We start from the raw sequence: 15,241 nt of genomic DNA on the forward strand, positions 1-15,241 counted from the left end.
TGTTATATGTTTGTTGTGACCCCTGTCCTCTACCTGCTCTCTTGTTTCCGGGGCGACGAAAGGAGCCGCTCCGAAAGGACTGAGTTTGGAGAGCGCCCATGGACTTTGCAGTGTCCGTGTCCTTTTTTATCTTCTCAAGGGTGGTGTCAACCTCTGGCCCGAATAAATAGTCGGGGTTGACAGGCTGGTTGAGTATATTGTTTTGTACCTCAGGCTTGAATCCTGAGATACGTAACCAGGCATGTCGGCGCAGCATGACGCTTGTGTTTATGGCCCTGGCAGCCGTGTCTGCAGCATCTAGTGCACATTTGATGGAAGCATTCGTGAGTAGCTGTCCTTCTCTGATGAGCATTTCTGCGCCTTCCTTGAACTGGTCAGGGAGATGTTGGAATATTTGCTCCAGTGTGTCATAATGCGCTCTATCATAGCGAGCAAGGAGCGCTTGAGTGTTGGCTATGCGCCATATGTTGGCAGCTTGGGCGGCAACTCGCTTGCCAGAGGTCTCTAACACCTTGGACTCTTTGTCCGGGGGAGGAGCGTCACCTGTCGTTTGCGAGTGTGCCCTCTTGCGAGCATTCGCTACGACAATGGAGTCTAGTGGTAATTGGCCTCTGATGTAAGTAGGGTCCCCAGGTGCTGATCGGTATTTCTTATCAATCCTGGGGTTTATCACTCGTGCCCTGGTGGCTTCCTTGAAAATGTCCTTGGCTGGTTTGAGGACTCCTTTCAACATGGGCAGAGTCTTTACATGCCGTTCTGAGGATGCGAAAGTGTCCATAAGAAAGTCATCTTCGACGGTGTCAGAGTGAAGCTGCACCCCATGGTTATTGGCAGCACGTTCAATAAGAGCGTTGAAGGCTGCAGTATCCTCTGTGGGAGATGTTTTTGCCCCATAGAGTTGTGGGTCCTGTGCATCGAGAGGTGCACTTGGGTCTACAGGGTCGCCCCAAGTGTGATCAGGGTCCTGCTGGTCATCAGGGTCTGTGTCTCCATGGTAGGGGACTTGGTCATCCATGTAGTCCTCCAACGCATCCGTGTCGGAACGTGTGGGGGAGAATAGTTGTGGATCCTGGTAGGATGAGTGGAAAGGTTCATAAAGGAGAGGTTCTGATTCTACAGGCAGCTTCCTTTTTAGTGGGATCCTGAAAGGGTCCAACGGTGGTTCCGAAGTTATCCTTCGCTCGTGGAGAATCATCCTGCCAGTGTTGGCGTCGATGACACGTGACGGAGATGTCTCAGCAGGTGTAATCGTAGTCTGGGTGACCCGTGTCCTGAGTTGGAACATTTTCGGGATTGTTGACGGAGGCAAGCCAAAGGTAATGTTGGCTGGCACCGAAGAGGCTGCTGGAGCTTCGATCGGACCGGAACCCGACGGGTCCTGGAGGGCAGCCTTGGTTTTGCTGCTTTGTGTCGCACCAGGTCGTCCTTGGAGCGCCTTTGAGGCTTTGGCACCGACCAGGTTCGTAGAGGCGGCCGTGGACTTTTTCGGCGCCGATGGTTCATCGAGTCGAGGTGCGGAGATGACCGTCGACGTCTTCGATGCGTGAGGCTTTGGTGTCGTCGAGGGAGCGATGCGAGACGCAGCAGGCGGTGCAGCCCTCGGTGTCAGTGGCGTCGGTGCCGGGAGCCGAGCAGGTTTGTCGGCGCCGAAGGCCTTTTTCCGTTTGTCGACTCAGACGTCGCCCGCTTCAAGTTCGGCACGAAGTCTCTCTTGGTGCGGTCGGTGTCGACGCGTCGCGCTGGCGTCGAAGGCCTCGATCCGACCAGCGTCACTTTCGGTTTCTGTTTCGTTGGAACCGGAGCAGCTTTCGGTTTCGGTTTTATGGAAGGGAAACCAGCTGGTTTAAGCGGTAATGGCTGCCGCTGAATGTCCGAGGCCGGGCCCGAGGGCGGGGCCGAAGAACTGCGGGATGGGTCTCGGGTAAGGCCCGAAGGCGATCCCTCGACCGGAGCCATAGGCCGTGGAACTGGGCCTTCTTCGGTCTGAACAGGTAGGCCTTGTTCATCATTGGAGCTACTCTCTTCGGCCCCTAAGGCCTCCTCGTCGTCTCCTACCTCGGTGTCGTCTTCACCTCTGTGGAAGAGTGATTCGTCGACTTCGTCCGATCCGGATCCGTGTTCGGAAACGGGACTGGAGGGTAAGACTTCCAATTCTTCGACGTCTTCGGCCTCGTTGAAGATGTCTGCTGGGGCCGGTGCCGCGTGCTGCGCCTCGAGTCTCGCCGCTCGTCGATTTCGTAGAGTCTTTTTTGAACGGAACCGGGCGCAGGCCATGCATGTCGATTCGTCGTGGTCCGGCGAAAGGCATTTGTTGCACACCGGATGGACGTCGATGTGTGGGTACTTCGCATTGCATACCGGACACCTCTTGAATGGCGTCCTCGATTCCATCGTCGAAGTAGTCGATGAACAGGTAAATGCGAAAAAAGTCGGTGCTGAAAGTTAGTAAACTAACAAGGTTGTATCGAAAACCGATCGATAAACAGTACCGACGCGAACTAAAGGCCTTTTGGCCTCGACAAAATATTTTCCTAACTTGAGCTAAGATAGCACATCCGAACCCAATGGCGGAAAAAAACAATCTGAGGATGGAGAGGATGCCCATGCGCACTGTAGTCCAGGGGAGGAGTCACCTATCCAAGGATACTTCGAAGACTCTTCCAGGACAACAACGTGCAAACATCCGGACCCAACACTAGGCGGCGATCTATGCACAGATATGAATTCAGCAGCCCACATGCCTCGAACACATAAATATGCACGCACGCACACACGCACACACACACGCACACACACACACACACACACACACACACACAAAGAGTGCAAAGGTAGTCACACCCAATTACAAGGGTAGTGTCATGCCTGCAATAAAGCATACATAGTAACACAGGTGCAGAGAGAAGCGTGTAACGAACACAGAGCTAGGCAAACACAGTCACACGTGCAGGAACATACGAAGCATAATCTGCAACATTTAAAATAAATTTAATGATAAATACACCCGTTTAGAGTTTGCGTAGCGCACAGAAGCTACAGTTGCACCTCACACGCGGAGGCGCTAAACACACATCCAAGAAAACACCTGAAGGTACAAATACCTTCACAGTAGTATACCGAACACACGGTTGTGGACCGGGACTTCTTGTCCTCATCAGACTCCGACGGTGAGTAAGGGTGAGGCAGAGATAGACACGGAAAGCGAAGACTCGGAGAGAGAGCGCGAGAGACAGTGAGAGAGAGCGAGTGAGAGAGAGAGAGAGTGAGAAAAGAGAGAGAGAGTGAGAAAGAGAGAGAGTGTGAGAGAGAGTGAGAGAGAGTGAGAGAGAGCGAGAAAGAGAGAGAGAGAGCGAGAGAGAGAGAGAGCGAGAGAGAGAGAGAGAGAGAGAGAGAGCGAGAGCGAGAGCGAGAGAGAGACAGAAAAACAGTGAGAAAGGAAAGCAGCAGAGAAGAACAAGCGTGGCCGTGAAAGAGATCGCGCTAAGGCCACACTAATTAAAAGCACGACGCCATGCGCGCACGTGTGAAAGCTATTGACACAAGCAAAACAAGATGGCGTCGGACTGTCCGTACGTACACGTGCATGTTTTGCTTTGTGTCAATGGCGAGAGCAGCCATGTTTGTCCATCCGTACGCGTGCATGTTCAGCTTTGGCTGAATCGATCGCAAAAGGCCCTAGCATGGGCAGAGCGGCGCTGCGCGCTGCTAACGCCAGGCGAGACCTAAAAATGCACACTTTCATGCTAGATCAGTCAATAACCGACGAAAATAGTATATGGAATATACCCTTATCACCTAAAGATCACTATGTGAGCGCAAAGAAGGGTGAATTAATCTTCAAAGCTCTAGTCGAGGGAGGCTTGCGCTCACTGAACAGCCCAACACCATCAGACAAGCTGCCATATTCCACCTTTAGAGCTGGCCAGAGGGAAAGGGCTATCAACCATATCTAGGGAGAGTTGTGGCACAGCGGCCAGGGCGGCTGACTACAGAGCACAGAGTTCATGGTTCGATCCCCAGTGCTGGCGGCAGCTCAGCATTATGTGACTCTGGGCAATCGCTTAATCTCCCCGACGGCCCCCAGCGCCCTCAAACCCTTAAAAGGGGGTCGGGGTTATTTTCTCGCTTTACAAATAGGAATTATTATTATAATGAGATAAACATTGAAGCATGGCATTTTATCGTCGATATGAGAGTGTTCAGCAGAATCAAAAGCGATCATGATCCACTAGCTCTGGTCCTGGAGTTTCCAAATCTGAGCTTTCTCGCTCTAAGCTCCAGCCAACATGCAAGTGGCCCTAACATTGCCCTGAAACCAAATAGGAAAAACACCTTCAAAATCAATGATAACTACAATACCAAGCCCTATATCACAAGTCTTAAATTGACAACATCGGACACCGCAATCCTACCTTTACCTATAAATAAGGGGGAACTGCAGCAAAAATGTAAAGAGCTACTGGTACAGAAGGCTGTGGCGAGATAAAGCAAAACACACTCTCTGAATACTCCCCCCTTGATTGGATTGACATGTAATGTGTAAAGCTCTAGAGATCGTTGGCTATAGCTCTGAAGAACAGACATGTGTCTGATTCTAACAAACAGCTATTCCTTAACAGCAGGAAGCATCACTCGCAGAAGCTCTGGCAAGCCTTGCTGGACGCAACATCTTCACGAAAATCCAAGAAATTCTGGGTGATGTTAAGACGAGGCTGTTAAGGTCCTCAAAATAACCTGGAACTGAATATTCACCCAGCAACTATAGACCTATCAGTCTTATTGACTCAGCCCAAAAACTTTTAGGTCGATTAGTACAAAATAAACTGCAATCTTGGGTAGAAGAAAATGACATTTTGTCCCCGTATCAAGCTGGTTTCCGACCCTGTACCAGCTCTATTGATCAGGTTTTTTATTTTTTAGCACTTTATTGGAGAAACGTGACTTTGACCAATGGGACTCTTTATGCGGTCTTTATAGACCTGAAATCAGCCTTCGATTTAGTCCCGCGATCCAAACTTTGGAGGGTTTTGTCTGAAGCAGGGATGGCGCCGGAACTATTAACGCTACTTGTCCGCTTGCATGAGAACAACTACGCAAGAATCAGGTGGGGGACTCAGGGGGAGGTGACCGACTCATTCCCTGTCGAGCGTGGTGTCCGGCAGGGGTGCGTTTTGGCACCCACGTTGTTTTCTTTATACATCAATGGTATAGTAGATCACCTTAACTGCTCCCCCACGGATGCCCCGGTACTGGCAGGGGTCCGCGTGCCAGTCCTCATGTTTGCGGACGACACGCTGATAGTTTCCCGGACACCGAGTGGGCTTCAGAAGGCAATAAACGCGTTTGGAGACTTCTGTCAAACGCGTGGACTCGAGATAAACACCTCCAAAACCAAGTTCATGTCCCTGAATCAGCGGAAAACATTCAGAGGTGTAATCAATTTTAATGGTATCCCATTAGAACAGGTTGAGGCATTTACGTACCTAGGAATATCTCTCCAGAGCAATATGAGCTGGAAAAGTCATATTGACATGGCTGTCTTAAAATTTCATCAGCTGGCGGGTGCTATTGCTTTTAAGCATAAATCTTCTTTAACTAAACCTATTACTCCTGCCCTAGAAATCTATAACATGAAAGTCATAAATGCCTCTTTGTACGGTTCAGAACTCTGGGGTTTTACCAACTTGAACCAATTAAGATTGGCAGAGAACAAGTTTTTACGCTGTTTAGCCGGGGTTCCCCAAAGTACTCCAACCGTTCTGTTGGCATATGACCTGGGCAGGAAAAAAATAGAGGATTTAGCACGGTTACGTCCCCTACTTTATTGGCGACGGATTATGATAACCCCCGAATTAGCCCACTATGCCACTGCCCTGAAGGACATCATCAGGGCAGACCGTTTCCATTCCATTCTATGGCTTAAGGAAATTAGGGGTTTGTTAACAAAGTTGAAATTAGACCACCTATGGGACGATCCAAATGGTTCAACTTTTCCATCAAAGTCAATCTTTAAAAAAATGTACTGGGATATGATTTTGTTGTCTGCCCATAGTTCTGGTCCAAATGTTAAGCTAACGGATCGTTTTATTGACATTAAACCCATACCATTTTGTGAGGCTTACTGGGACATTATAGAAAGGGTACCTGATAGAAAACTGTATTTCCAGTTCAGAATTGGGACTCTTCCTGTAAAAGCGTTCACCCATAAATGGTCATCTCCCCAGGACAACAAGTGTCACTGTTGTAAAGATTTGACTGAGGATATAGCCCATCTGCTGTTCGCATGTCCCCTGTACACTAGCCCTCGTCGCAAGTGGCTAAAACCAGTGTGTATAAATTTGGGGACACGAAGGTATAAAGAGGCCTTAAGAATACTTGAATCAGACTGCTCACCTTGTATGGCAATTGCTGTCGCAAAATTTCTAGGGTGGGCTTGGATTATACGCTCCCGCACTTTAAAGCCTCCAGAAGTTAGCCAATGAATTCTTGACATCGAATAATGTATGATTAATACTTAAAATTATATTTTTTCTCTGAATTGTTTTAATCTATTGTTGTTGAAATCTCTTTTTAATCCTTGTAATCGACAGCATTATGGTTTAATGAGTTTTTAAAAATAATGAATTTTATCTTGTAGTATTTATAGTATGTGTTAGGATGTTTACTTGCTTTTATGACATGCCGTCGAATAAAGCTTTGAAATTTGATTTGAATATTCACGCACAACTCTGGATTGACCCAATTTACAACTCTGCATCAGAGATTTGAGGCAGATGCCTCATGTAGAAAGAATTCTAAAGCTATACTACACCAGGCTGGGACCAGAGGTAATCTTACCTCAAACGAAATGCCACATCCAAACATCAGGAGAGCTGCTCAGGAGTCCAACATGAACAAAAACAATAGCCCAGAACATCATCCTCCGGACCACTTACCACCTACAAAAGCCACCTCAAACTCTTGTGTTCTTTTAACTTCTTCTGTTAGCGTCCTCCCCCATTATCCAATCCTGGGGCTTTCGGACGAATTCAGCGAAAAGGAAGTTGTCCAAGTAATTTAAGCCCAAAAACCACAACAAGGCTGCTGGCCCAGACAAAATTCCATCATACATCTATCGAAACCATCTCAGCCTATTATCACTTATTTTGACTCAATCCTTTAACAAAATTTGGTCCCTTGATGAAATCCCATCCTCATGGAGAAAATCAATAATCGTGCTGTTACATAAAAAAGGGCGAACAAAGCAAAACCAAAGGGGATGATGGACGGAGTGTTGAACATTGCAAGCACTCACCCCCAGTCAACTGATTTGGGTTTAATCCATCATCATTCTTTAGCTCACTCCGCCACCCCAGTTCAGACATGGCCATATACAAATCAGTCTGACCCTGTGCCTCATGGGAACAGTCCAGCCCGAACTGCCAGGCCATGTCTTCCCTGGACCGGAAACAAGCATCCTGGGACCGGTTTCTGGCAAATGAGCCATCATGAAACCCTAAAACCGGTCCTAGGATGCTTGTTTCCAGTCCAAGGAGGACCTGGCTTGGCAGTTCGGGCTGGACTGTCCCCATGAGGCACAGGGTCAAGACTGATTTGCATATGGCTGGGTTCAAACTGGAACGGCATGGTGAGCAATAAAACAATTGATTTAGGCCCAGATCTCTGTACTGGGGTGAATGTATGACATTGTTCTGCATTCTGTCCATCAACTGTTGTTTTTGCATTTGTCACCCCGAGTGGGAAGGGTATGCCCAGACGTGGGTCCAGTGCTCTCCATGCCACTGGAATCAAGCTATCCTGGCTGAAGAGGGGTGAAACCCCGAAACCGGTCCTAGGATGCTTGTTTCCAGTCCAGGGAGGACCTGGCTTGGCAGTTCGGGCTGGACTGTTCCCATGAGGCACGGGTCAAGACTGATTTGCATATGGATGGGTTCAAACTGGAACGGCATGGTGAGCAAGAAAACAATGGATTTAGGCCCAGATCTCTGTACTGGGGTGAATGTATGACATTGTTCTGCATTCTGTCCATCAACTGTTGTTTTTGCACATAAAAAAGGTCCCAGAAACCTCGTGGAAAACTATTGGCCCATTTCACTGCTTGATGGTGCGGGAAAAATATTTGGGAAGCAGTTATTTTCTCATCTGGACCAGTGGCTGGAAGAAAAATGCCTAATTTCCCCGTACCAAGCGGGCTTCAGGAGAGGCCTGAGTACAGTGGACAAAGTATTTAGGTGAAATTTTATCTGCTTCTAAATACACACGGCTTAAAATGTGTCACTATGACTGGTATTCATCTTACTCCAAACAGCTTTCATTAGTGTTGACCATCCCACACTATGCCAAATTCTAAAGGAGATGGGAGTCCCGGAAAAGCTCCTGAAACCTTTAATTGCACTGCATTTAGGCACTACCACCAGGGTGAAGTATAGCACCAGAGGTGAATATACAGCAGAGATTCCAATATAGCAAGGCGTCAAACAAGGTGGCTACTTAGCACCGACCCTTTTTAATTGCTATATAAATGATGTCGTAAAATGTCTAATGAACCTCAACCTTTATGTGCCCAAAATGAGCAACAAATCTATTCCAATATTGTTTGCCAGCAATGCAGTACTGTTGGCTAGAACAGAGATATCTATACACCGTTTACTGGGAGGTTTTGAGTCTTTCTGTGCCACTAGAAGCCTAACCATCAACATTGTGAAAACAAAATACATGATCCTTAAACCAAAAAATGAAACTACAAGCAACCTTTGGTGTCTATAACAAGCCTTTGGAGCGTGTGCCCTCATACGACTATCTGAGAATCCGTCTGGATGGCAATTCTTGTGGGCCCTACAGCTATCTAAGTGTAACACCATATTGATCCAGCAAGCTGTGATTTGATAAAACCTGTGGAAACCCCTCAGTAAAATCAGCAATGCTGGCTTACAAAATGAAAGCAATAGCAGCAGGCACATATGGTGCAGAGATCTGGGGGTACAGGAAAACGTCATTGATGCAAATTAAGAAAAATAATTGCCTACGACAGTTGCTGTCCTTGGGCTGTGGCACACCAATGGATGCCCTGAGAACAGATCTAAACATTGGAAAAATTAAGGACTATAAAGCACTGGCACCAATAAAATATTGGCCCAGCATCTGGTCCAAGGGGGAGCTTGCCTTTTACAGATCCATGCTATCATGACGTTATCAGAGTACCTCACAATACCACAGTTTTCCCATTTGTCAAAAGTCCTACACAACATCGGCCTGAAAGATTTATAGCTATAAACAGAAACCATTACGAAAGCTAGCAATGATATGGTTACACAGGCTTATTGGGAACTTAGTAATCAAGTTAAGCTGATTCAAGCAGGCACCCTGCTAAAACGTTAATTGTCAATCAAAACTGGGGCCCTGCAAATTTTATAGATTAAATCTTCTCAGCAGAAAAGAGATCCCTTCACCTCCAATCCTGAGAGGGCACATTGCCAATGGCCTCAGTAACTAAGAAGTGGTCATCAACCAATGATTTGTGCTCCTTGGGAGGACGGGAAACACTAACACATTTCCTCCTGCCATGCGATCAAATGTTAAGCACCTGTAAACAACATTTACAGCCACTTTTTATCAAGTTTAACATCAGGAACTGTATTGAAGCTGAAGCCCTATGCATGAGATCAGATGACAAATGCATTGTCCTGGCTGTTTCATCTTACATTCATGAAGCCTGGAAAGTAGGAGAGGGGCTTCTAAAAACCAAGCTCAACGAGAGCCATACTTGACTATATAGGTATGGATGGGCTGACTCCCTGAATGCATGTCAAGGAAGTTGCAAGCCCGGCTTAATATTCCCTAAAGTCTGCATGAAACTGTTCAACTGTGCGTCAAAGCTGTCTGGATGCTTATGCAGTTTATGGTACTATCATGTTGTCAAAGAATGCAGGCTATGACCTTATTGAAATCACTTTTATGTACATAGCCTGCATTTTCTGCCTTGACATCACGATCTTGCGCAGGCTGGCTTAAGGCGCATTGCCGTGAGATGCACAAATGCATTCACACTTTAAATAGGGCTTTTAATTTTAACTTTGATGTCTGCACGAATGCACATGGACCCCCTTAATTGTGGCAGTTGTTGAAGGGCATATCTTCGAGGGTACTGCAAAAATCACTTGCATTTTATGACCAGTGTACTTTTAATTGTCTGCTAGCATATTTCATTTTTTCCCCTCAAATTAAGCAAGCCTTTATGGAAGTTGAAAACTTTTATGTAAATTTACCTCATAACAATGTAGAGATGTGCTTTAAAGTTAACATAGATGTATGTCAAAATAGTGGTTAGAAAAAATTTGCTTTTATTAAACGTACAAAAAGTGAAAATGCTGCTTATTTCTGCAGAAAGCTCCCTTTTCTATCGTTCCTTCCCTGCTAGTCCTCAATATTTTCTTGATTCTTTCCTACCCCTTTAATAAAATTAATGTCTTTTTATAAATATTAATTTAACATTTTTTACTGAACTGCAGAGCTGGACATCTTCGTGAAAATGTGCTGTTTGCTGAAAAATGCATTATTTTCCTTCCTCACACCATATGACCATCATATTTTAGGCAGTTTCCTCTGCCAAATTCTTATAATGAACAAGTAAATGAACAGAAAAAAATGCTTACTGTAGGTTTAAATTCTATGATCTAACAGGGACATGCTAGATATTAATATTTCATTTCATACAGCAGTCCATTGTTACACAATGAGACACTGAATAGCTAACAGAGTAGGCTTGCAAAGGTTCTCATGAGAACCTTCCTAGATGTATCTTTTTGTAATAAGCTGTAGCCACATTCAAATAAAGTGTCGGCAAGGACGTTTACTGTGGGAATCGAGAAAGAAGAGGAAAGACCATTTCCTATAGGTTAGAAATGATTCAATATTCATAGTTTGAAACATATTTTGTGCTTTCTATATAGTATGTGGTCTGGCTAGCGAGCTAAGGCCTTCCATGCACCCCTACCTTGCCATGCCCCTTAGCCCTTTGTTGTGCTAGCTGGAATTGCCATAGCTACTGCTAACGGTGATTTATTTATTTTCTTCACCCTTTGTGAGGAGAGTTTTTATCTTTATGCTGATCATAGCTATTGCTGTGATTAATTCCTTTTACCTGTTTTAAGGGTTGCTACTGTAGTTGTTACGGAACTCGGCTGAGTTTCCAGAACTACTCTTTATGGGGAGTTCGATCTTTTCAAAGTTATTAGTCTTTTGCTCCAAATGTTACTTGCTCTTTTCCAAACAGAGCTCTTTAGTTCTCACTAGGATAGGTTAGGTCCTTTAGATTAAGATAGGGACTAATTCCATTATGAAACTCGCTGTTATTTTGCATGCTTGTTCAAACCAAATGTTCTCGATATTTCTGTAAACTGATTTATTTGACTAATCTGAATAAAAGAAAAAAGTACAGACTAATCTCTTAAAGAGAAAATACAACTTTTAAAACTTTATCACACGTCTCCTCATTGACTGAACGTTAAATGCTGTAAGATGATGATTATTTTAGGAACGCGTTACAGTTGTGCTTAATTCTAATACAGTGGTAAAGATTCATCAACCTGAAGAGGCATGGAAATGGGAGGTTTGCTTAGTATGTTTACAATGGAGCTATTTATAAACTTTTTATGAGATTTATGCGCTCTCAAATCCTTCTCCCATAACGGAGATTTCACTTTAGCCGTTCTTTGGCACAGTTCTTTTTAATAACATATGTGAAAAGAGTGTGACAGTTGGGTATTCATGTATCCTAGGAGCATGTACTTCAAATGTCGAAAACAAAAAAACTAACCAAGTACTGCTGATCAGGGTCATCTGAGTGCAGGAGGTGAATGAACCGTCCAACAAGACTCTGTTCATCACAAAAGTCTTCAGGATCAGGGTCCTCGGCAGGCTGGTCTGGTTGGTCCTGGATCAGCGTCGATACCAGGTTCATAATGGCATCAACCTGTTCAGTAAAAACAAAGCGAAACAGCTGAAAAGTCTGGTAATTGCACTATTTCTTGACAATAACAGAGCTAAGCATTAGCTTCCTATCTAAACTTTTCATTCAGACATCGTTTTAATATCATTAAAATACACTTCTTCGTTCCCAAAGGTTTTAAACTAGCAAATAGATTTCAGGCTTAACGTGAGCTCATCAACAAAGACCAAATTTACAAACAAAGTGTTAAGGTGACAGTTGCACAATCATGCTTGCAATTGCTGAATCAACATTCACAAAGAATTACAAAACTATTTAAACTATTACATGGACAACATATTTGTTTGCATGCCTATGTTTCATTTCTCCTTCAGTATATCAGTAAGTATTCAGTATGTGTATGCTGCCAAAGTCTGTACTAATAAGTAATAATACTCTTCACATAAAAATGCCTTCCGTAGAAATGCAGATCCTCTTGGCCATGGAGAAAATGCTGCTGTGGTGTCACTGTTAAAGCTGTAATAGCTTGAGCACACATTTCGACGGCAAGAGCGAGTCAACAGTTATGGGAATTTATAAGCTCAATTCTCTTAAGTGTAGCAAAAGGAGTCAATTCCCCAAAGAAACATATGACAGGCAAATATTATAACACAGAGTTGGTGTGTGGCTTCTTCTCTAACTCGCACACAGGAGAAGCAGTCTTCTTTCGAGGAGTCTTCTAGAATGTAAACCATGGGGGATAATCTTCATGAACCTGATTCCTGGGTGGGAACAGATATGCATGGCATTTCTCTCCTGGCATGTGCGGAGAAGCTGTCCAACTTAGCATAATTGATCTGAATAGCGTATTTCTCATAATCGATTTCCTTGACAACCTGTGTCTGCTTGACACAAATTCCCTTGGTGTGAAGTGCTTCTACATCAACTGTCTGATGTTGCTTGTTTATAAGTGGAGCATGGTGAAACTGAATGATCAACATCAATCTAAACAGATACACCTCTGAGGATTTAATCTCCTGTCATCTGTTTCATCTTCATACCTCATAACTTTGATCTCAAATGTAGAAATAGCATAAACAATGCTCTTTCCTCTGCTCTGTTTTCTTGAATCCTCCTGGGACGTAAAGGGGATCAAATGTGATCTCAAAGTGCTGATGTATAAGCATCAGTTCCCCCTTCACAGTTTGAGGCTGAGACGCAGCAGCTGACTATGAGCAGGCTCATATGGAACATTAATTTTTTTGTTGTCAAATTCTTATTTCTGGTCATTTTTAAATAAAGCATTCTTCATGCATATGCCTGACAATAGGACATAGAATGCACACAGCATTATATTAGATGTATTTTTTTTCACTGGTAGGGCATATACCAGAGTTGAGGGTTCTACATCCACAGTGAAAAATGAGCTGCCTTTCTAAAGGAATGCCCTCTGTTGTAGGTCAGTCAAGATGGCTTAAAGTGACAGTGCAGTGTTTCACTTTGTAAAGCAGTGTTGCCTAACTGCTCAAGTTCTTTCACTTCTTCCTTTTCAAAACACATTAAACGAGTTTCAAATGCTATCTCCAAGTTGTTCTGACAGATTTCATTTTCTACCATAAGAATAATATGAACCTTTAGTCAGGTATTTTTAAAAAAGGTGCCTCTTGTTTGAAGTGCTCCATGATACCACACAGGGTGGAGATATACAGTCTTAATCAGGAGTGAAGATCTCACTTAGAGAACTGAGATAATAGACCTATAATGTTAGCTTATTAGGTCACTTAAGACACAAATATTAGTTAGCAGTTCAACAAGCCAGTTAAATCCAACAAGAAAGATGGAGGTCTCAAAATACTGAGCAACAAAGTGTATATCATAAGAATGTAAATGGTACTTATGAGTAGATTTGTACAAAGCAAAGAAAAGTAGTTTTTTCAATAATCCTTACGTGGAAGGGTGGATGCATGCTAAAGAAATACAGACTTCTATTAAATTCTCATAGCCATCATACTTAACGTAAAAAAAAGAAAAAATAACTCTAGTTACTAACCTACAAGACCACACAGCAGAAATGGTACAGATAGGTATGAAATCTTTGGAATGGACCGGGTAAGGCAAGCACACAGCTCCATGAACACTGCAGGCTGTGAATGAAAATTTGTGTGCACTGCAGATTTGAACTAATTCTATGCAGAGTGCTGATGCTAATAGTGAAAAGTATCAAGACTGCAGCTTCAATCAGTCTACACAGACTTCAAATTCCAATGAGCTTTCAGGTCTTACTGTAAAGATAAAACAATATTCTAATGGTACTCAATACATAGAGATAGGGCAGTGCAAACTTAACTTGTTGTTAACTTCTTGAGCGCTGACAGCCAGTTGGCCCAAACAGTCGCAGAACCATTCAACCCAACAGCCTATTTGCAGGAGAAACACATCCACACCTAAAGCGAAGTAAGAATGGGTGGATAACGAACCTGCAGATCACAACACATCATCTCCCTCTTATCAAAAGAGAATTCACTCAATTACATAATAGTAAAACCTGGATGGTAACCACACATATCTGGATGGAAGACTGCCTCTTCTACCTGCCTCTTCTACTCACACTCTCCTCACCCCTCAACTCACTATTTTTTCATTTGATTAAGAGGGGTTACCAGCTAAGACAACTGCAGACTCACAGGAAGTTCAACTCTTAGTGGCCTTGATCTTTCTTTGTGAAGCCAGGTGAACACTGCCTTGCATATTTTGACCACTATCCATTCTCTAACAATAGAGAAGACTTATTAACTCCCACTATTCAAAATGGTTCACTATATCGTTTCTCATTGCTATTATATTTGACTTTAATCTGATCACCCTTTTTTCACAATCAGTTTCCTCCCAGCATTTCTTATGTTATAATGGTCTTTCTTTTTTGCCTGCCACCCGCCTGTGTAATGCATGATTTTCTCCTGTTACAGAATCCTGTTGTCGCCTTTCCCAAACTAATGACAAGCATGGCTCTAATTTCGTGATAGCCAGTCTTCCTCTGAGTAATTTGAAAGGAGCTTTCCCAGTTGCGCTGTGTGGAGTTGTTCGATATGCTAATAAACAGGTTCTTAAAGCGGCCTTGGCAGGCATAAAACCCTCCTGTACTAACTGGATTGTTTCCTTAATTAATCTGTTGGGTGTTTCAACTTTGCCATTGCATCAAGGATGATTTGAGACACTTTTGTATGCTCGTTACTATTCAATCCCAGGAATATAGTCATTCCTAGGGAGAGAGACTGTACACCATCATCGCTACCTAATTAACATGGAAACCATTGT

The 15,241-nt window shown here is 44.0% G+C and overlaps 1 protein-coding gene across 1 annotated transcript in view; it reads right to left on the bottom strand.

The window, feature by feature from the left end:
- Window positions 1-15,241, bottom strand: part of VPS35 (VPS35 retromer complex component) — a 364,228-nt gene that overhangs the window by 117,456 nt on the left and 231,531 nt on the right. Inside the window, exon 12 of the mRNA XM_085638094.1 lies at window positions 11,816-11,971. Coding sequence (XP_085494220.1) covers window positions 11,816-11,971 — 156 coding nt within the window. The remainder of the gene's footprint in view (window positions 1-11,815; window positions 11,972-15,241) is intronic.

Source organism: Triturus cristatus, chromosome 12 (assembly GCF_964204655.1).
Source record: "Triturus cristatus chromosome 12, aTriCri1.1, whole genome shotgun sequence".
Taxonomy (NCBI): Eukaryota; Metazoa; Chordata; class Amphibia; order Caudata; family Salamandridae; genus Triturus; species Triturus cristatus.